This window comes from Papio anubis, chromosome 5 (assembly GCF_008728515.1).
Source record: "Papio anubis isolate 15944 chromosome 5, Panubis1.0, whole genome shotgun sequence".
NCBI lineage: Eukaryota > Metazoa > Chordata > Mammalia > Primates > Cercopithecidae > Papio > Papio anubis.
The window spans coordinates 108,966,387-108,989,735 of record NC_044980.1 but is presented as its reverse complement, the minus strand read 5'-3'; the positions used below and the strand labels follow the sequence as shown (position 1 = coordinate 108,989,735).

The 23,349-nt window shown below is 37.8% G+C and overlaps 2 protein-coding genes across 16 annotated transcripts in view; one reads left to right on the top strand and one right to left on the bottom strand.

The window, feature by feature from the left end:
- The window catches only part of COMMD10 (COMM domain containing 10), a 247,673-nt gene extending 226,564 nt beyond the window's left edge, over nucleotides 1-21,109 (bottom strand). For 12 of the 14 annotated variants that reach the window (XR_002522695.2, XR_002522694.2, XR_002522696.2 and 9 more), the window contains exons 1-4: nucleotides 20,523-21,109; nucleotides 18,049-18,139; nucleotides 14,143-14,253; nucleotides 12,660-12,815 (exon numbers count right to left, since the gene is read on the bottom strand). Coding sequence is in view for 7 of the 14 variants with exons in the window: in XM_021939605.2 (XP_021795297.1) it covers nucleotides 12,660-12,815; nucleotides 14,143-14,253; nucleotides 18,049-18,139; nucleotides 20,523-20,563 (399 nt within the window). In the remaining 7 variants the exon portion in view is untranslated. Of the gene's footprint in view, nucleotides 1-12,659; nucleotides 12,816-14,142; nucleotides 14,254-18,048; nucleotides 18,140-20,056; nucleotides 20,158-20,522 lie in introns of those variants that run through there. The other 2 variants (XM_021939610.2, XM_021939607.1) reach the window with 2 other exon arrangements.
- On the top strand, nucleotides 20,342-21,841 carry LOC103885345. 2 transcript variants are annotated; one of them, XR_001903659.3, is made up of 2 exons: nucleotides 20,342-20,451; nucleotides 21,119-21,841. XR_001903659.3 is itself a non-coding variant. In XM_017959797.3 (2 exons), exons 1-2 carry the CDS (start codon nucleotides 20,615-20,617, stop codon nucleotides 21,432-21,434), a joined length of 483 nt encoding a protein of 160 aa, XP_017815286.2. In that variant the 5' UTR covers nucleotides 20,588-20,614; the 3' UTR covers nucleotides 21,435-21,841. The 2 variants fall into 2 exon arrangements, 1 of the variants encoding a protein (XP_017815286.2); XM_017959797.3 differs by lacking the exon at nucleotides 20,342-20,451 and adding an exon at nucleotides 20,588-20,781.
- Nucleotides 21,842-23,349: the final 1,508 nt, after the last annotated feature.

Here is a 23,349-nt window from a genome sequence, read left to right as displayed (position 1 = left end):
AAAATTCGAATCCCTGAATACACCAAAAAGACGTTCTGAAATTGAGGCAGTAGTTAATACCCTACCAACCAAAAAAAGTCCAGGACCAGATGGAATGACAGCTGAATTCTACCAGAGGTACAAAGAGAAGCTGGTATCATTCCTTCTGAAACTATTCCAAACAATAGAAAAAGAGGGAATCCTCCCTAATTCATTTTATGAGGCCAGCATCATCCTAATACTGAAAGCTGGCAGAGACACAACAAAAAAAAGAAAATTTCAGGCCAATATCCCTGATGAACATCAACGTGAAAATCCTCAATAAAATCCTGGCAAACCAAATCCACCATCACATCAAATAGCTTACCCACCATGATCAGGTCGGCTTCATCCCTGGGATGCAAGGCTGGTTCAAGATATGCAAATCAATAAACATAATCAATCACATAAACGGAACCAATGAAAAAACCACAAGATTATTGCAATAGATGCAGTGAAGCCCTTTGATGAAATTCAACAGCCCTTCAATCTAAAAAAACTCTCAATAAACTAGATATTGATGGAATGCATCTCAGAATAATAAGAGCTATTCATGACAACCCACAGCCAATATCATACTGAATGGGCAAAAACTGGAAGCATTCCCTTTGAAAACTGGCACAAGACAGTGATGCCCTCTCCCACCACTCCTATTCAACATGGTGTTGGAAGTTCTGGCCAGGGCAATCAGACAAGAGAAAGAAATAAATGGTATTCATTTAGGAAAACAGGAAGCCAAATTGTCCCTGTTTACAGATAACACGATTGTATATTTAGAAAATCCCATCATCTCAACCCAAAATCTCCTTAAGCAACTTCAGCAAAGTCTCAGGATACAAAATCAAGATGCAAAACTCACAAGCATTCCTATACACCAATAACAGACAAACAGGGAGACAAATCATGAGTGAACTCCCATTCACAACTGCTACAAAGAGGATACAATGCCTAGTAATACAACTTACAACGGATTTGAAGGGCCTCTTCAAGAATTACAAACCACTGCTCAAGGAAATAAGAGAGGACACAAACAAATGGAAAAACATTCCAGGCTCATGGATAGGAAGAATCAATATCGTGAAAATGGTCATACTGCCCAAAGTAATTTATAGATTCAATGCTATCTCCATCAAGCTACCAATGACTTTCTTCACAGCACTGGAAAAAACTACTTTAAAGTTCATATGGAACCAAAAAGGAGCCCGCACAGTCAAGACAATCCTAAGCAAAAAGAACAAAGCTGGAGGCATCATGCTACCTGACTTCAAACTATAGTACAAAGCTACAGTAACCAAAACAGCATGGTACTGGTACCATACAGATATATAGACCAATGGAACAGAACAGAGGCCTCAGAAATAACACCACACATCTAAAACCATCGGATCTTTGACAAACATGACAAAAACAAGAAATGGGGAAAGGATTCCCTATTTAATAAATGGTGTTGGGAAAACTGGCTAACCATATGCAGAAAACTGAAAATGGATCCCTTCCCTACACCCATACAAAAATTAACTCAAGATGGATTAAAGACTTAAACTTAAGACCTAAAACCATAAAAACTCTAGGAAAAAAACCTACACAATACCATTCAGGACATAGCCATAGGCAAGGACTTCATGACTAAAACACCAAAAGCAATGGCAACAAAAGCCAAAATTGACAAATGGGATCTAACTAAACTGAAGAGTTTCTGCACAGCAAAAGAAACTATCATCAGCGTGAACAGGCAACCCACAGAATGGGAGAAAATTTTTGCAATCCATGCATCTGACAAAGGGCTAATATGCAGAATCTACGAGGAACTTAAACAAATTTACAAGAAAAAAAAAAAACCAACAAAAAGTGGGCGAAGAATATGAACAGACCTTTCGCAAAAGAAGACATTTATGCAGCCAACAGACACATGAAAAAATGCTCATCATCACTAGCCATCAGAGAAATGCAAATCAAAACCACAATGAGATACCATCTCCCTCCAGTTAGAATGGCGATCATTAAAAAGTCAGGAAACGCCAGGTGCTGGAGAGGATGTGGAGAAACAGGAATGCTTTTACACTGTTGGTGGGAGTGTAAATTAGTTCAACCACTGTGGAAGACAGTGTGGCGATTCCTCAAGGATCTAGAACTAGAAATACCATTTGACCCAGCCATCCCATTACTGGGTATATACCCAAAGGATTATAAATCATTCTACTATAAAGACACATGCAGACGTATCTTTATTGCAGCACTGTCCACAACAGTAAAGACTTGGAACCAACCCAAATGCCCATCAATGATAGACTGGATAAAGAAAATGTGGTACATATACCATGGAATACTACGCAGCCATAAAAAAGGATGAGTTCATGTCCTTTGCAGGGACATGGATGAAGCTGGAAACCAGCATTCTCAGCAAACTAACACAAGAACAGAAAACCAAACACCACATGTTCTCACTCATAAGGGGGAGCTGAACAATGAGAACAGATGGACATAAGGGGTGGGGGCATCACACAATGGGGCCTGTCAGGGGGTCGGGGGCTGAGGGAGGGACAGCATTAGGAGAAATACCTAATGTAGATGACAGGTTGATGGGTGCAGCAAACCACCATGGCACATGTATACCTATGTAACAAACCTGCACATCCTGCACATGTACTCCCAGAACTAGAAATATAATAAAGGAATTATTATTAAAAATGACTACACTGCCCAAAGCAATCTACAGATTCAATGCAATCCTTATCAAAAAACCATTGTCATTTTTCACTAAATTAGGAAAAACAAGCCTAAAATTCATATGGAACCAATGAAGAACCTGAATGGCCAAAGCAGTCCTAAGCAAAAAGAACAAACTTGGAGGCCTTACGCTCTCTGACTTCAAATTAAACTGCAAGGCTGTAATAACCAAAACAGCATGATACTAGTATAAAGATAGACACATAGATCAACAGAATGGAATAGAAAACCCAGAAATGAAGCTACATATTAACATTTAAGTCTTCTTTGACAAAGTCAACAAGAACCTATATTGAGGAAATGACAACTTTTTCAATAAATGGTGCTGAGAAAATTGGCTTGCCATAGGCAGAAGAATGAGACTAGACCCCTGTCTCTGATCATATAAAAAAAATCTCAAGATGAATCAGAGACTTCAATGGAAGACTTGAAACTTAAAATACTAGAAGAAAACCTAGCGAAAACTCTTTTGGACATTGTTCTAGGTAAAGAATTCATGACTAAGATCTTAAAAGCACAGAAAACAATAAAAAAAATACACAAATGGAACTTAAACTAAGAAGATTTGCCCAGGAAAAGAAATAATCAACATAGTACAAAGACAACCTGCAAAATGGGAGAAAATATTTGCAAAAATATTTGTACCTGACAGAGGACCAATATCCAGAATATACAAAGAACCCAAACGACTCAACAACAACAACAAAAATAATCTCGTTAGAAAGTGGACACAGGGCAAAGGACAGGAATAGACATTTTTCAAAAGAAGACATAAAAATGGCCAACAGATGCATTTAAAAATGCTCAACATCATTAATCAGAGAAATGTAAATCAAAACCACAATGAGATACCATCTTACCCTAGTCAGAGTGGCTATCAAAAAGTGAAAAAAAGGCCGGGCATGGTGGCTCACGCCTGTAATCCCACGCTTTGGAAGGCCGAGGCAAGTGGATCATGAGGTCAGGAGTTCAAGACCAGCCTGACCAACATGGTGAAACCCCGTCTCTACTAAAAATACAAAAAATTAGCCAGGCATGCTGGTATGCGCCTGTAATCCCAGCTACTCAGGAGACTGAGGCAGGAGAATTGCTTGAATCTGGGAGCAGTGAGCCAAGATCGCACCACTGCACTCCAGCCTGGGTGACAGAGCAAGACTCTGTCTCGAAAACAAACAAAAACAAGTGAAAAAACAATAAATGTTAACAAGAATGTGGAGAAAAGAGAAAACTCTTATGGAAAATAGTATAGAAAACAGAACTCTATGGAAAATAGTATAGCGATTTCTCAAATAACTAAAACTATAAGTTACATTCAATCCAGCAATCCCTCAATGGGGCATCTACCCAAAGGAAAAGAAATCAGTATATCAAAAAGGTACCTACACTCATGTTTATCACAGTATTCACAATAATAACAATATGGGATCAACCTAAATGTCCATCAATGGATGACAGGATAAAGAAAATATGGTGTGTATATATAGACAATGGAACACTATTCAGCCATAAAAAAGAACAGAATCATATCTTTTGCAGCAACACGGATGAAACTGGAGGCCATTATCTTAAGTGAAACAAGTCAGACACAGAAAGACAAATACTGCATATTCTTACTCATAAGTGGTAGCTAAATAATGTGTACACATGGATGTAAAGAGTAGAATGATAGACAATGGAGACTCAGAAGGGAGAGGAGGTGCTGTGAGGGTGATGAGAAATTACCTAAAAGTCCTGAATTCACCATTATGAAATTTATGCATGTAACAAAATTTCAATTGGACACCATAAATTTACCCAAATAAAAATAAATGGCAAAAAACAGATGTATTAAAAAGTGAGATGAGATGAAATTTTAAAATTTCTTCAATCATATTTTGCAAAAACCTATTAATATCAAGTTATTTTTCACCTGGCCCTCTCATTTATTAGATCTGAACAACAAAAGATAACAAGAGGGGCCTTCCAAGTAATCTTTCATAAGGGGACCAAGAATAGACCATGGGAAAAAGCCTTTTCAAGTAATGGTACTGAGAAAACTCGAAACCTACATGTAAAAAAAATGGAACTGGACCTTTATCTTATACCATCTACAAAAATTAACTAAAAATGGATTAAAGACTTAAATGAAAGATCTGAGACTATGAAACTTCCGGAAAAAAATACAGGAAAAAAAGCTCCTTAACACTGGCCTTGGCAATGATTTTCTGGATATGACACCAAAAGCGTATCACTTTTTGGACATGAAATACGTAACAAAAGCAAAAACAAACAGGCGTGATTACATCAAACTAAAAAGCTTCTACACAACAAAGGAAACTTAACAAAATGAACAGACAACCTATAGAATGTGAGAAAACAGAGGTTCGGTATCCCTAATACAAAAATCCAAAATCTAAAATGCTCCAAAATCTGAAACTCTTTGAACTCCAACATAACACCGTAAATAGAAAATTTCCACCTGATCTCATGAGACAGATCATAGTCAAAACTTTGTTTCATATGCAAAATTATTTAAAATATTCTATAAGATTATCTTTAGGCTATGTATATAAGGTATATTTGAAACATAATTGAATTCAGTGTTTAGACTTGCTTACCATTCCCAAGACATCTCATTATGTATATGCAAATATTCCAAAATCCAAAAAATCCAAAACCCAAAACACTTCTGGTCCCAAGCATTTCAGATATGTGATACCCAACCTGTATTTGTAAACCATGTATAAGGGGTTAATATACAAAATATGTAAGGAACTCACAAGCTCAATAACAGAAAAACTAATAACCCATTTAAAAACTGGGCAAAGGAACTGAATAGACATTCTCCCCTATCCCCCAAAAAAAGGCATAAAAATGATCAGCAGGTATATAAAAAAGTGGTCAATATCACTAATCATCAAAGAAATGCAAATCAAAAGCATAATACAAGATGACCTTACATCTGTTAAAATAGCTATTATCAAAAAGACCAGAGATAGCAAGTGATAGCAAGAGAGCAGAGAAAAAGAAACCCTTGTACAGTGTTTGTGGGAATGTTAATTGGTACAGCATTTATGAAAACCAGTATGGAGGTTCCTCAAAATGTTAAAAATAAAACTATCATACAATCCAACAATCCCACTTCTGGTATATATCCAAAGGAAATGAAATCAGTATCTTGAAGCAATATCTGCACCCACATGTTCACTGCAGTATTATTCACAATGGCCAACATATGGAAACAACCTAAGTGTCTGTCAACAAATGAATAGATAATTAATGGAATATTACTCAACCTTTAAAAAGGAAACACTGCCATTTGTGACAAAATGGATGAACTTGGAGGGCATTATACTAAGTGAAATAAGCCAGGATCAGAAAGACAAAACATTGTATGAGCTAATTTATATGCATACTACAAAAGTTTAACTCATTGAAGCAGAGAACAGAATGGCAGTTGCCAGGGAATGGGGTATGGGTGAAATGAGGAGATGCTGGTCAAAGGGTACAACTTTTAGCCTAAAACAAATTAAGTTCTGGGAATCTAATGTACATTATGGTGACTACAGTTAAAAATACCACGTTGTTTAAAGTTTTCAAAGATAGCAGATCTTAAATGTCCTCACGCACACACATACCACACATAAAAGGGGGTAACTGTGTGGTGATGGATATGTTGATTAATTTGATTATGGTAATCATTACACAATGTATAAAGCTATCAAATCATCACATTGCACACCCTGAATACACATACTTTTTGTTTATCAATTATACCTTGATAAAGCTTTAAAAATAAGCATTTTTTAAAACGGAATAAAAATAAACACCTTTTGATTTTTTTAACATTATTTCATTGAATCTTACCCTCTTTGAATTCAGAATTACAGTCTTTCCTCAGTATCTAGGGAGGACTGGTTCCAGGACCCCCTACAGATACCCAAAACTGCAGATACTCAAGTCCCTCATATAAAATGACATAGTATTTGAAAATAACCTCCACATATCCTCCTTTATACTTTAAATCATCTCTAGATTATTTATAATAACTAATACAATGACAACACATCACTTCATTTGTGGGGATTTAATATAGTACTCGACACATGGCAAATTCAAGTTTCACTTTTTAGAATTTTTTGTTTCCCAAATATTCTTGATCTGCTGCAAGTTTAATCCATGAATACGAAATCCAGGGATACAGAGGGTTGACTGTACTACCAACATGTGTTCTGCTGCAAGCACCACACAGTTTACACAGTTTATGTGGGTAAGACCCTAAGTTACCATGAAACAGTTAAAGTCATTGCATGTACACCTTTTTTCATCATATAAGTCAGTGTAATATATTTTTGTTACAATTTAAATGGCATGATCTGTTTTCACATCTGGCTATTTTGGCCACAGTATCCTAAACAGTTCTCAGAATAAAAAAGAAAGATAGCATTATAGCTGCCAGAGGTAGCAAGATATAAAAAGAGTAAGACTTAGATAGACAGATCCAATCCTCACCTCAGTTTCATCATGGACCACTTGGGATAACATGATAAAGTGACTAATATTTTCTAAAGTTTTATTTCCTCACTTTCAAAGATATGTGACATGGTTTGGATCTGTGATCACAACAAATCTCATGTGCAACTGTAATCTCCAGTGTTGGAGGTGGGGCCTGGTAGGAGGTGACTGGATCATGGGATGGGGGCAGGCTTTTCATGAATGGTTTAGCACCATCCCTTTAGTGCTGTTCTTGTGGTAGTTGAGTTCTCGCAGGATCTGCTTGTTTAAAAGTATGTAGCACCTCCCTCCTCCCTCTCTCTCTTGTTCCTGCTCCTGCCATGAAAGACACCTGCTCCCCATTCACCTTCCACCATGATGTAAGTTTCCTGAGGCCTCCCCAGAAGCCAAGCAGACGCCAGCACATCATGCTTCCTGTACAGCCTTCAGAACCACGGGCAAATTACACCTCTTTTCTTTATATAATTACCCTATTTCAGGTATTTATAGCAATGCGAGAATGGACTAATATGAAGTACATACAAACAACTATATAAATCACCCTGCATAATGCCTGATGCAGAAAAATTTCGCAGCTAACATCTATGTGTCAGGATAGTATAATAGCTTAGGAGTGTGACTATTCTTGTCAAATCCCAACTCGGCTACTTATTTAGCTGTACAACCAGGGGCAACTTTTTAAACCTCTCTAAGCCTCAATTTTATAAGTGCATGTATAAACTAGAACTATGAATGGGTTTTGTACAATACAAAGAATTCATTATAACATCTGACCCACAATAAGCACAATAAATGTTTGTTATTATTACAGTATCTTATTTAAGCATTCCAGACTTTAAAAGAGTGTATTAGCTATCCTATGATATACCCAGAATTACCAAAAGATAATGTCCAGCATTCTCAATGGGACAATGTACAATTAATCAGGGCCTTCCAACCTCTTTATTTGCATATTTTAGATAACAAATGATTAATTTATTTCTTAAACAGAAGCTTCTGTAATGCAGCTATGGGAAAAATACTACTTTTAAAAAAACAAACTGTCATCATGAAGACACTAAAAAGTAACTTACTATTAGAAGTAGAAAACAAAAGTATTTTTAACTGTTTGACAACTAATGTGCAAGGAAAAAAATGGACTATAAAATATAGGAAAAATATAAAGACAGAATAGGCTACTATTAAAAAACAAGAATTTTTAAAAAGGAAAATGGCTTAAAAAAAGAATTGCAGGGAAAGAAATGGAAGGCTTAAAATCTGTACAGGATATAGGAAAAAGTAGAATTTAAAATGATAAAAAATGAGGCAATGACATAGAAGACACTTGAGAGCAGTAAGAATACAGAATGTTTAAAAAGGGAAGTAGAGAAGTGAAAAGAATAAAGGGGCATTTTCTAACATCCTACTTAGTAAGAGCCTGAATGCTTTCACCCTAAAATTGAGAACAAGGCAAGGATATTCAGACTTACCACTCCTATTCAGCATCATGTGGGAAGTCCTTGTCAGTAAAATAAAGCAAGAAAAATAAAAGCTGTACAGATTGAAAAGGAAGAAATGAAACTAACTGTATTTGCAGACAATGTGACTGTCTACAAAGGAAATAAAAAAAAACCTAAAGCTGCTAAAAGTAATTAGTGAATGTACCAAGGTTATAGGATAAAGATCAGTATAGAAAATCTATTATATTTCCATATACTAGCAATAAGCCACTGGAAAACAAAATTTGAAAAATACTACCAATAGTGCAACAACAACAAAAAAAAAAAAAAAAAAAAGAAAGAAAGAAAAAGTACTTAAGGTACAAACCTAAGAAAATATGTACAGGATTGATATGCTGAAAATAAAAGACACTGATAAAAGAAATCAAAGAAGATCCAAATAAATAGATATACTCAATACTTGTTAAAAAGTCATTTCTCAATAAAGTTATTTACAAATTAAACACAACCCCAATCAATACCCCAGCAGGATTTTTTATAGACATACAAAAGCTGATTTTCAAATGTATACGAAAAGGCAAAGAAACTAGGATTGCCCAAACAATTACGAAAAAGAAGAAAAAAGTCAGTGGGTTCACAATACCTGATTTTAAGACTTACTTTTAAGCTATAATAATTAAGTCAGTGTGATATTGGCACAGACAAATAGGTCGATGAAATCAAAGAGAGATTCCAGAAAAAGACTCACACAGAAATATCAAATGTTAGACAAACACATTGTAATTCAATGACAAAATGATAATTTTAACAACAAATCACATTGGATCAAATGAACATCCACACGTAGAAAAAATGAACTTTGACCTGCACTTTATGTGTCACACAAAATTAACGTTAAATGGATTTTAGATCCAAACATAAAATATATACATGTAAAACATTTAGAAGAAAACAAAAGAGAAAATATTTGTGTCATGATTAGGCTGCAAATTCTTAGAAAACCAAAAGTAGGATCACGAAAAGAGAAAAAAAAAACAACAGATTTCATCAAAGTTAACGGTTTTGTTCTGAGAAAGATACTGTTAAAGAGAATGAAAATGAAAACTATAGATTAGGAGAAAATATGTGCAAATCATATATCTCACAGAAGACTTCTAGAGAATATACAGATGCTCCTTGACTGACAATGGGCTTATGCCTCAATTAATCTACTGTAAGTTAAAACATAATAATTGACAAATGCATTTAATACACTTAATCTACCAAACATCACAGCTTAGCCTAGCTGACCTTGGACATGTTCAGTATACTTACATTAGCCTATGGTTGAGCCAAATCATCTAATACAAAGCCTATTTATTCATCAATACATAACACTTTTGCATATTTATGAGATATGTGTGATATTTTCTCGTATGCATAGACTCTGTAATGATCATGTCAGGGTATTTAATATATTCACCACCATGAGCATTTATCATTTGTGCATGTTCAGAACATTTCACTTCCTCAATTCTAGCTACTTTGAAATGACCAATATATTGATGTCAACTATAAGCACCATACTAAACGATCAAACATTAAACTTATTACTTCTGATTATATGTTTGTACCCATTAACCAACTTCCATTCATCCACCCTCCGGCCCCACATCCCATGCATCCTTCTCGGCCTCTGGTGACTACCATTCTACTCTCTATCTTCATGACATCAACTTGTTTAGCTCCCACATAGGAGTGAGTGCCTGTTATATTTGTCTGTGTCTAGCTTATTTCATGTAACACAATGATCTCTAGTTCTATCCATGTTGCTGCAAACAACACTTCATTCTCTTCTATGGTTGAATATTATTCTCGTGTGTAATTATACCAAATTCCCTTTATTCATCCATCCACTGATGGACACTTAGGTTGATTTCTTACTGTTGCAATAAACACAGGGGTACAAATATTTCTTTAATATACTGATTTCCTTTCCTTTGAATATATACCAAATAGTGGAATTACTGGACTGTGTGGTAGTTCTAATTTTAGTTTTTTGAGAAATCTCCATACTGCTTTTGCATAATGGCTGTACTAATATACACTGTCACCAAAAGCATATGAGAATTCCCTTTTCTCCACATCCTCACCTGCATCCATTATTTTTTTCTCTTTTTAATAGCCATTCTACCTGGGGTAAGATGATACGGCATGTTTGGTTCTGACTTGCATTTCTCTGATAATTAGTGATGTTAAGCATTTTTTCATATACCTGTAAGCCATTTATATATCGTCTTTCAAGAAGCATTTGTTTAGATCCTTTGTCCACATTAAATGGGATTAGTTCCTTTGAAGTTGAGGTGTTTAAGTTCCTTGCATAGTCTGGATATTAGTCATTTGCTAAGTCAATAGTTTGTAAAATTGTCTCCCATTTGTCAGGTTGGGTCTTCATTTTGTTGATTGTTTCCTCTAATGTACAGAAGATTTTTAGTTTAATATACTTCCATTTGTCTATTTTGGGTTTTTTTGGTCCATGTTTTAGGAATGTCAGCCATAAAACTTTTGCCTAGACAAATGTCCTGGAGTGTTTCTCCTATTTTCTTCTAGTATTTTAATAGTTGTGGGTCTTATGTTTAAGTCTTTAAGTCTTTAATCGATTTTGAGTTGATTTTTTATATGGTGAGAGAGAAGGGCCATTTCATTCTTTTGCATAGTTATCCAGTTTTCCGAGCACCATTTATTAAAGGTGGTGTCCTTTCCCCAGTGTATGCTCTTGGCACCTTTGTAATCAATCAGTTGGCTATAAATACATGGGTTTACTTCTGGATATTTTATGCTGTTCCATTGGTATATATGTCTGCTTTCATATCAACACCATGCTGTTTTGGTTACTATAGCCTTGTAATAAATGTTGAAATCAGGGAAGATGATGCCTCCAGCTTTGTTCTTTTTGCTTAGGATTGCTTTGGCTATTTGGGTTATTTTTTGGTTTCACACAAATTTTAAGATTATTCTGTTTCTGACAGGGACTAGACTCTTAAAATGGAGCCATGCTCCAGCTGCCTAAGACTCAGGGGGTGCATAGAATCCAGCAAGTGCACCCTTTCTAGAGCAATGCCATTGCACGAACTTCAGGGAGCTCCCTGTGCCAGTCTTGGGGCCCATGGGGTTCAAGAACTCTCCCACAGTTAGGATTACAGGAGTCTGCAGCAAGAATGTGGACACCTAGGGATCTCTCACTTACCCCAACTCTACACTGAGGAGCCTCTCCAGGCTTCTGGTTGATCCTAGCAAGGCTGTCCACCTCTCCTCCCTCTCCTCAAGTGTTTCCGGTCACTTCTCTGCCGAACTCTAGCATTCTCTTTTAGATGTTTTATTTAAAGTGTGATTACCTACTCACTATTTTGGTTCTTCTTTGTGGAGAAGTGTCCTGTGCCTCTAGTCAGCCATCTTCAAAAGCCTCCAAAAAAAAGGAGTATCTTATGTACCACACATCACTAGCCCAGGAAGAGATCAAAAGTAAAAGTATGTCAAAATTGCAATAGTTTTGCACCACTGTAAAATCTAAACTTAAGTCAGGGACCATATCAGACAATTTTCTGACTTTATAACAGTGTGAAAGCATATGTATTCAGTAAAAACTATACTTCAAATTTTGAATTCTTGGGCTAGCAATTCTGTTTTCCTGGGCTAGCAATATGTACGATATTCTCTCATGATGCTGGGCAATGGCAGTGAGCTACAGCTTCCAGTCAGTCATGTGATGACAAGGTTCTGATCACTGATTCTCTAGAGTGTACCCTATTTTTGACCTAGGATATTTTCAATTTGCAACAGGTTTATCAGGATGTAAGGCCACTGTAAGTTGAGGAGCATCTGTGTTTCTTTCGCCTGACTCTACCTTTCAAATCAAAATATTATCACTTTAAAAACTCTTCAGGTGTAATAATTCATGCCATACATTACTGAAAAACATATTTAAGATAGTATGTTCTATACCTTATACGGAGCCAGAATTCTCTGCCTGAACTTTTCAACTGTTTCTTGACCCATAGAAGACCACGTATTGACAAATGCTTCAGCTTTGTCTTGTCTAAGATGAATGTTCTCTAATTGCTGCTGCAAAGCTGCTGGCTTCACATTGTGATATACTGCCTATTAAAAAGAAAAAAAAATTACATATGTCCCTCATCTTCATACAGAAACCTTAAACTATAATAAATACAAAATTATTTTTAAATGACTTAAGTCAAAAAAAAAAAAAAAAACCTCATGGTCCTATTACAGACATTTTTGGTTATTTTACAAATAATAAAATACACGACCAAGAGCTGGAAGATTCAAGATTAAATGGCCTAAATTATTCAAGATGATTTTTTTTTCATTTTTGCCTATGCTTTGCTTTGGCTATGTAAATAGTACCCTAATGAAAATTTCATTTATTTCACTTAATCATTTCAAATAAGTATACAACAGTTTTGTTTCCCAACTAACATTTTTTTTCCAAGAAGCACTTTCTCAAAATTACCTTATCTATCAATTTTCTACAGGCTATATAATTAAAAGTTGTAAAAAACTTAAACAGTGATACCAGTTCTGTTTCTTACATTCTTCTGGAACACCATGCTATGCTGTCCTACTCAATGATCCTTTTCTCCTACTGAACACCCACCAAAAATTAGAACCGCATTTATCTTTGTGATCTATAATATATTTAAGGCTGTACTAGATAACTGGCAGCTTGTCCTAATATGTTCATTAAAATGCTCATGAAGTTACAAAACTATTTAAACTTTTATTTCACAAATATTATTTTTAATCAACCAACAAGAATTTATGAGGATCTATTTTAAGCCCACCAATGTGTTAGGCTTATATAAGATACACAAAAATATGATCCTCCTCCCCACAAATTAGAATCTGGTGAAGGAGGCATAACTAACATATATGAACTGCTGAAAGACTAACAGTGTGCTCTACTGTGATGAGTCAAGGATTTTTAAAAATCCAAATAAAGGAAGACTGAAAGTATAAGGGGTCACAGCTCAAGTAAAGGAGATGAGCCTTGAATAGGAGCTTAAATCATGAAGTGAATTTAGATGAGAAAAAGGGATGCAGAAGGCAGCTTAGTAGCACATAACATGACAATACTTCTTTTCTAAATGTCTGTCTTACCAGCCTAGTCAATACATCCCCCAAATCATTTAATATCTTAAGTAAAATACGTCCATTTTTCCATTATACCAAGTACCAACGAATTAAAATCTTTCATAACTGTCTCAAATCAATGAAGTCTCAATTCATATTTTCAAATACCTTATAATATTCAGGTATTTTTACATTGAAATTGTTAACTAAAATATATTCACAGCTTCCATCTTGCATACTTTTTAATTAAAAAAACAGAATGTTAAAGATATCATAACAATACAAATATGCAGTAAACAAATCATGGTTAGAAAATTTGAGGCAACAAAAATACCTGTTCTAAAATAAATGATATTGTTTCAAGAACTAGGTGAAGATCTTGTTTCTCTAGAGAAAATGCCACTTGAAGTTTTTCTTCCTCTTCTTCACTGAAACTGCTCTCAGCCTATAATACAAATAGCAATCTATTATATTAGCACATATTCAGACATTCAAAATTCATACTTGACAGAAGATTCATTTATTCGTATATGAGATGAGAACTTTAAAGGAAAATACATGGTGAAAAGAAATTGATGTGCATGTAAATTTATAAAATATATGATGCTCATTTCTAGACCTTTGTAAACAAAATAAATTAGATTAAACAAATATCTTGCGGTGACTCAGGTCATAATTACGAGCATCAGAGCCCTGTGCTAAGGGGCTCATGTATCCTAAAGAACTGCTGAGATACATGGATGATTTTTAACTAGAGCAAAAACAAATCTAAGACTTCTGTCCTTTTATGTTTCTTGGGTCTGATTGTCATAACTCTTCCATTTCATCTCATGATCAGCAGTCATTTCTTAAAGCTGCCTACATGCCCCATGACAGCATCTTCAAACCAACCCCCAGTTTGCTATTTTTAGTGTGCCATGGTCAGGAACCCAGAGAACTGACCTCTCAAAACTAGATATACAGCACTGTTACCTCAACAGGCTTCATGTGAGGGCCTCAAAGTCTCTCCTATGAAGGCAAGTACATGAGTTTTTTCATTGCATGAGCTGTGACAGTTATTTTTGAAGTGCAAAGGCCACGAATGTTTATTTCCAAGTTCCCAGCTATGGAAGTTCATCTGACTTCCATTAGTATTTCCCAATGCAAACTGCTGGCACGCTGAATGAGACAATTCTTTGTGCAGGACTGCCCTAAACACTGCAAAATATATATATTTTTTGAGACGGAGTCTCGCTCTGTCACCCAGGCTGGACTGCAGCGGCGCAATCTCGGCTCACTGCAAGCTCCACCTCCCAGGTTCACGCCATTCTCCTGCCTCAGCCTCCCAAGTAGCTGGGATTACAGGCACCTGCTACCACGCCCGGCTAATTTTTTGTATTTTTAGTAGAGATGGAGTTTCACCATGTTAGCCAGGATGGTCTCGATCTCCTCACCTCGTGATCCGCCCATCTCGGCCTCCCAAAGTGCTGGGATTACAGGCGTGAGCCACTGCGCCCGGCCAACACTGCAAAATATTTCTAAAGTCCCTGGACATTAAATACCAGCAGCAGCCTCCACACATTGTAACAAACAAACAAACAAAATCTCCATGTATTTGTATATGCCAGGATGAGCCAGGAAGACGGCCAAAGAGGACTCCCAGATCCATAATCTGGCATGCCCACATTCTATACCTAAGTTGTCTTTGTTCCCTCATACTGATTCCTACTCGGGATTCCAAGGAATCAGTCTGGACAAAAACATATCTTCTGCCCATAAACAGATCAAACTTGGTAAAATAAAAGTACCAGTAGAGGGGCAACAAAATCCCAAAACCTCTTCACCAATCTGCCTGCCTCAGTTTCACTATTCTAAGAATTCTGCCTCAAGGCAAAGGCCAACTTGATGGAGTCGGGGCACATAAAAGAAAGTTGGCAGATCCTGAAATGCAGTGCAAACTTGACTGAAGAGCCCTTATCAAAATAGGAGCCCCTCTAAAAGATGATCCCCTGAAACTGTACAGGAGAAAAACAATTACACCTTTCCTGACATTTTCTTAGCAGGCAAGTATTCACATATATATGTTTCTTTATTTAAAAGTACCTGGACATTAAATGCCAGCAGGACCGGTAACTTCACTTTTCAACAAGCACCTCTATTCCTCTCCACTCCCCTACCTCTGATGACAAAGCATTCAAGCTCCTCCATGGAATTCTTCAGCCACTCAGTTAACTCTAAGATAGATACTAACTCATTCTCAACTCCATACATGACTGAGAACGTCAAAGACAAACATCACAATTTTCTGTGCAAGTGCTCCACTCTCCCTCAGTGTGAAGAACAAAAGATGTGTGTAAGAGTTTCTTGTCCCATATTGTTACACACAAGCAAGCACCCACCAGCTCAAGAAATAAAGCAGAATATCTGTATAGCCCACATCATTCGCTTTTGGGCCAATTTATGAAATGTTCTATACCCTTTCTTGAGGTTTCGTGTAATAAGGGACAGAGTTACGGAGCCAAGCTGCCTTACTAGCTAGCTGTGTGACCTTGGGAAAGTTACTTAACCAATCTCTGTCTCTATCTTGGTTACCTCATAGATAAAATGAAGATGACCAGAGATGACCACAGTACCTACTTTTTCAAGTTGCCGTAAGGATTAGATGAGCTAGTAACACAAAGCCATTAGCATCACACCAGTGAAAAAGAAACCAATGTAACTTTATGAATAGCAAATACCACAGAATGTTGCTGCTATCATTGCAGTTTCTCCTTTCTCTCCATCTACATCACAAATTCCTTAGAAAAAGGAATATATTATAGAAGACTGAGGTTTGTTTTGTGTTTTCTACAGCAAGGAAAATAATTAACTCTAAGAATATTTACTGAGTGCCAACTATACTAGTAGCAATGTATTAGGAATGGGAACTATAAAGATGAGTAAGACATAATCCTCAAGATATTTAAAACCAGAGGAAGACCCATTAATAGGTTTAAGGGATTTGGTTGCCTTCTAATCATGAAACAAATACTTATGAGGCAGTACTAAAATTAGGTGAGAATGAATTAAAGCACAGAAGAAAGAACAAATTGCTGAGCCTGAGACTGTGAAATCCTTGAAGGATGAACAGGTTACTCAGTAAAGAGAAGAAGGCCATTTATAGGCAAGGGAAAGAATATATGCATAGATACATTGCTGAAAAAGTTCATGGCATGTTGTAGTAAATAGGCACCATCCAGTGTAACTGGAGCACTTACAAAATGAGACTGTAGACTGCAGCCATATTATAATGGGACTTGTACACAATGTTAAGCATTTTAAACTTTTCTCCATGGGGCAATGGATAGTCACTGATGGTTTTGAACACTGTGAAAATTATAATCCACCTTTGTTTTAGGGGAAAAAAAATTAGAAAGTAATTTACATAGTATTATGAAGCAGTAGAAAACAAGAAGACTATAGGCAGGGAAATCAGTTTGAAGGTAACTATTGTCATCTAAAAAACAGGTAATAAGGATTTGACCTAGAATTGTGAGAACTTGGATTTGAAAGACACTTCGAAGGGGAAAGGCATGGTTTTGAGGCTGGCTCTTGGTGAGGAAAAAGAAGAGGAAAGAGTAAGAGTCTTGGTTCTCACTGGATGATGATACCCGGCACTGCATAGAGCAGTTAGTGTGTGCTCCATAAATACGTCAGATGGAATCAAATTTTTATAACTTGATAAAGAAATTAACTTGGATTGGGTCAGGTAGAGAATTACAAAGCATTCGCATATCCAAAACAACCATACCCTTAAAATAAAAGTGAAAGAAGAACAAAATTAACTGAAAGATTAAATACTAGTTGATAGAAAAAAACCACAGAATTATTTTTAAGGGGAAAAATCAAACCAAGACATCAGAATTTTTCCCTAAAGTAGATTTTGTAGAACATTAGTCCCAAAATACATACCAAAATAAAACAGATCCAAGGTCAAAACACATTTGGAAAATGTTACCTGCCATAATCACCCTCACATACGTACCACAAACACTAGCATCTAAAATACTCTGAAAAGTTCCATAATTTAAAAAATTTAACTTTATTGAAGAGAGAGTTTCTCAAACTTTTGACCACAAAACATTATCAAATCTTCCACAGAACCAGTGTCCCTAAGAACATACTGGAAAAGTTAGGGCTTTGCAAAAAGTTCTCCAAATAATCAGACTTTCAATTAAATCAGAAGGAAGATTACAAGGTGTGGAAACACAAAAATACAAACCTTCAGGTGAAGTTTTTGAAGAATCCGAGTGAGCAACCGTGGAAATCTTCCTATATCTATTGCATTGATCAGTGACACTGCTTTCTTCATGCTAAAGAAAATTATAAAACAAAGTTGTAAAATGAGCTTTCCAAGTTGAACTGTACTTTCTATAGTTGTCTATAAGTTTTCATTCCAACAACTCTGATTGCTATATGGTAAATCTGAGTGAAATAAAGAAAAACAGATGACAGCCAGCAAAAAGGGCAGGGCAACCTGAACATTTCCAAAAAGATGCCCCCAAAATTACTTCTGCTGAAAAGGTCAATTTGGCAAATTTTCTCTTGCTTGTGGGCAAACCAGAGTACTAGGGAAAGCTTGTACTCTGCAGCGGAAGCGCATTAATCTAGTAGAGTGTTTATATAACCACTTAACCCAAAAACGGAACTCTGAAAGTGGTGGGAGGAGAGGAATAGCAATTATGGCAATTACACCAAAAACAAAGAATACTACAAGGCAAGTAACTTTTCAAATACTACGTACAAAATCATTTGGGGTCACTAAGGACATAGTTATTTTAAAACCCTCTTTCGATTGTAATAATCAACTTCATTATTACAATAATAATCAATTTTGAGATAGGGTCTCGCTCTGTCACCCAGGTTGGAGTGCAGTGGCATGATCTCACTTCACTACAGCCTCTGTCTCCTGGGTTCTAGGAATCCTCGTGCCTCAGCTTCCCAAGTAGCTAGAACTACATGCACAGGCCACAACGCTGGCTAATTTTTGTATTTTTTGTAGAAATGGGGTTTCGCCCTGTTGTCCAGGCTGGTCTCTTAACTCCTGAGCTCAATCAGTCCTGCGGTGGCTCACACCTATAATCCCAGCACTTTGCAAGGCCAGGGAGGACGTATCACCTGAAGCAAGGAGTTCCAGACCAGCCTAGCCAACATAGTGAAACCCCATCTTTACTAAAAATACAAAAAAAAATTAGCTGGGCAAGGCAGTGGGCGCCTGTAATCCCAGCTACTTGGGAGGCTGAGGGACGAGAATCGCTTGAACACAAGAGGGGGAGGCTGCAGTGAGCCAAGATGGCGCCATTGCCCTCCAGCCTGCACAAGAGGGAAACGCCTTCTCAGGAAAAAAAAAAAAAAAGAGACATCTGCCCGCCTCAGTCTCCCAAAGTGCTGGGATTACAGGCATGAGCCACAGCACCTGTCCTTTAATAATCAACTTTAAATGATGTGATGAGAACAATTCTTTACTGCACCATATTGGATACTGTTTATTGATGTAGCAGTGTTCCCCAAGACATTGGTATGAGGAAAGAAACTGGCAATCAGAACCAAAGTGAGGCAGGAAAATAGGGTCGGGAGGCTGGGAACATAAGGCTGATTCACACTTCAGCTATGACAGGAAATGTCCTCTATATAGGGCATAGGCAGAGTAAATGACTTTGTAACTTTACTTCATCCTCTTCATTTACATAGGGAGTACACCAAGTAACCAATGGAATCCTCTAGAGGTTATTTAAATTCCCAAAAATTCTGTAGAGGCCCTTCAGCCCCTATGCTCAGGCAATTTCCACACTGTAGAGTGTAGTTTCATTTTCAATAAATTTCTGCATTCTTTCCTCGCTTTGTTTGTGCGTCTTCTCCAATTCTTTGTTCAAGACGCCAAGAACCTGGACACCCTCCACTGGTAACAAAAGGAATCCAGGAAGAAGGAAAAACTTTAAAATAACTCTTTTCTTCTGGAAGATTCCCGCCCAATCCAAGCACAAAGAAATTATTTCCGAACACTATTTTGCCTATATACTTCAGTACTTTTTCTGTATCCACACACTACCTGCACTATTACTTATTTTTTCACAAATTAAGTCTTTTTTTACTTAAATAATGTTAAAGGGGAACTGTATGTCACCACCATGGACAACCAGCTTAATCTACCGTAAGTAGAAATTAACTAAAAATTTGTTTAAAATGCAAACAAAAGCAAATGCTACCAAAGCCAGGCTAGATTCTGTTACCAATCAAAAATTCGGTCCCATATTCGATCCTGATTTAAAAGGGGTATTAACACATGTTGGTCCAGCACCAGTGTGAGCCTTTCTCACCACAGGGTCCGAACCGGAACTGAAATCGGAAACGGAATACCATCCCACGTGATTCAGCAGCACTCAAGGCAGCGCCCGGGAACTTCTGATACCAAACTCCGCAAACAGTGACGCAGACCCCCTGCTTGCAGACCACACGCTTCCATACAGACCTCAGCTGCCAAGCGCACTGTGAGCCCCACAGGTGGACCACCGTGAAGGTAGAGGCGCTACACGGCCCCACGCACTCCGCAGACCCAGCATCGCGACCTCGGCAGCCCACCCCACCCAACCGGGTCCGCCGCGGCGGCCAGGCGGCAGGCAGCAAGGTCAGCCTTATGCGAGCCTGATCCGCGCCTTCCTGGGCGCGGCTACCGCAGGAGCTTAGCGGATCAGCTACCTGGGGCTCTCCCGTAGGATCAGCGCCGCCGGCACCGCCATCCTCGATTTTCTCGCACTGCCGCCGTCTGTCAGCTGCGCCGAAGCCAGACAATGGCGGCCGCGGCGGACGGAAAGCCGGAAGGCCCAAGCCGCGCCGGGGCCGCTTTAGCGCTCTGGGGCTTCTGCGACCCCGACGCCCGGAGACCTGTCCCGCAGTCCTGGAGGGCGGAGAGGGCGGCCCAGTTGTCCTCCCGACACTACAATCGTGTTGGACTTAAGTCTGTGCATATATATGTCTTTATATTTATGTATCATATATTTATGTACATACGTGGACAGGTGTGTGTGTGTGTGTGTGTGTGTGTGTGTGTGTGTTTAATAGGGCAGGTTTAAGCAAGTCCATGTACAGACCTGGATAGATACGTGTGTGTATGTATGTGCATATATATATATATTATTTTTAATAGGGCAGGTTTAAGCAAGCCCATGTGTACATGCTTGATGCTTGGATACGTGGTGTGTGCGTGTGTGGGTGTATTTTTTTAATAGGGCAGGTTTAAGTGAGCCTGTGTGTACATACTTGGATAGGTAATGTGTGGGTATTTTTTTTTCCAGCGTTTGGCCTGCGGAGAGGCAGGCGGTTCAGCCAGCTCCCCTGAGCCTGCCCAGGAAGCTGCGCATCACCCCTCAGGAGAGGTGGTGCCTCCAGTTCCACCCTAAGCACCGTGCCATCAACCCCTCCTGTATCTGCATCTGCAGGGCTTGTAGTATGTACGTTCAATTCCTTCAGCAATGTTCAATGAATGAGCGCCTACTGTGTACCAAGCGCTGTTCTAGGCACGGGAGATACAAAAGGCCAAAATTCCTGCTCTCAGGGTTTGCCAGCAGTCTAAATGGACAAGTATTTGTTGCACCCTTCTTTAGAGTCTGACACTACAGAGCAGGGGAGATGAATCGCTGCAGTGAGTGATGTCAAGGACCTCATCCAAGACTAGGGAGACACCATGTTTGCATAAATACCTTGATCTGCCTTTGAGAAAAACATGGAGTGAGTTAAAGGAATTCAGATGTGGGAGCAGTGAAAGGCATCAGAGGTAAGATCAGGAAAAGCTTCCTAGGGCAGGAGGCAAATGCGGTGGGTCTGCAGAGATGTGGAGGTGTGGAGGGTGAGGCAATGTGTTTCAAGTCAGTAGAGCAGAAGGACGGTTTGACGTTTGAAGAACAGGAATTTAGACTCGAAAAAGCCTTTAATGACTGGTTGTGGCATGTGCACTTAATCTGGTGAGAAATGGGTAGCCATTAAATGTTTTTTCTATCCATTAAATGTTTTGAAGCGAAGAAATTTTGCAATGGGAGTTGGTTTTTTGAAGGTTGCTGTCAGCAGAATGATGATTGGAGTGGAAAGAGGTAAGCAGGAGGGCTACCTGGAAACTACTGCAATAATCTATGGAAAGCAATAAAATCCTGTGGTACTAAAAAGGCATTGGTGAATTAAAAGATAGTGGATGGATTAGTTACATTTCAGCAGTAGAATATTCAAGAGCTGCCAAAAAATTGAATTTTCCTTCCTAATTATGTTTTACTTAAATTATTATTTAAATTAGTTGGCATTCCTGGAGCAGCCCAAGAACCACCTAACTGAAAGGAGAAACCAGATTGCAAATTAAATGTGAATAATCTCCACATGGATAATTGAGTCAATTATACAATGTGTTGAACACATACAAATACATTTAGTTCCACAACACTCTACGGTCCCCAATGTATGCATATCTGAAAAAGATGTATGTGAATCTACATAAATTATAGGTCTCTGATCCAAACACAGATTACCTCATCTGCAACTTAAAAGGGTCCCAGTTCCCTCATTCTTTGAATCATTTCCCTTTTGTCTTGATTCCTTTCCTGAAGTAGAACCACTAACCAACTAAAATTGTTTCAAATCCCTAATGAAGTTCACCCTCTGATTGCCTTAAAAATATACAGCCAGAATTTTGAGCAAAAGAGCATCAAGATAGCTCAAATCCCAAATCCATGTAACCTTGGACAAAGTACTTAACCTCAACAAGTTTCTTATTCTCAATCTGTAATGGGGATGAGAATAATGTCTGTTCCTCTGGATCTTAATGCGATTTAAATAATGTGATACGTGTGTAAAATAAATACTCTACCCTCCTTAGAACACAAAACCCAGACCTCTAAGGTTTTCACAAAAGCAAGTCTCCAGTAGACACAGAGGCCACTTACTCTAATTCTCTTCATTTTCAATGATGAACTGATTACTTCTTATTACCACGTGTTTCTATAAAGGCGTGATGCTGTGAATAGTTTCACACCCCAAATGAGAACCTCACCCAAGACATTTCTGCATTCTCTGGAGTATAGGCATCTATGTCCATGAAAAGTCCTTTTAGTTGCCTGCTATTATTGTGTGGGAGTCTTAAGTCTCTTTGTAGGCTCTTCAAGAACTTGCTTTAGAATGTGGTTGCTCCTATATTGGGTGCATATATATTTAGGATAGTTAGCTCTTCTTGTTGCCTTGATCCCTTTACCATTATGTAATGCCCTTCTTTGTCTTTTTTGATCTTTGTTGGTTTAAAGTCTGTTTTATTAGAGACTAGGATTGCAACCCTGGCTTCTTTTTGCTTTCCATTTGCTTGGTAAATATTTTTCCATCCCTTTATTTTGAGCCTATGTGTGTCTTTGCACGCGAGATGGGTCTCCTGAATACAACACACCGATAGATCTTGCTTCTTTACCCAATTTGCCAGTCTGTGTTTTAATTGGGGCATTTAGTCCATTTACATTTAAGGTTAATATTGTTATGTCTGAATTTGATCCTGTCT

Bases quoted from the DNA above. Each gene is read 5' to 3' on its own strand.
- LOC103885345 (XM_017959797.3), top strand. From the start codon at position 20,615: ATGGCGGCCGCGGCGGACGGAAAGCCGGAAGGCCCAAGCCGCGCCGGG. The intron at 20,782-21,118 runs GTCTGTGCATAT...TTTTTTTTCCAG, and splicing joins TACAATCGTGTTGGACTTAA to CGTTTGGCCTGCGGAGAGGC.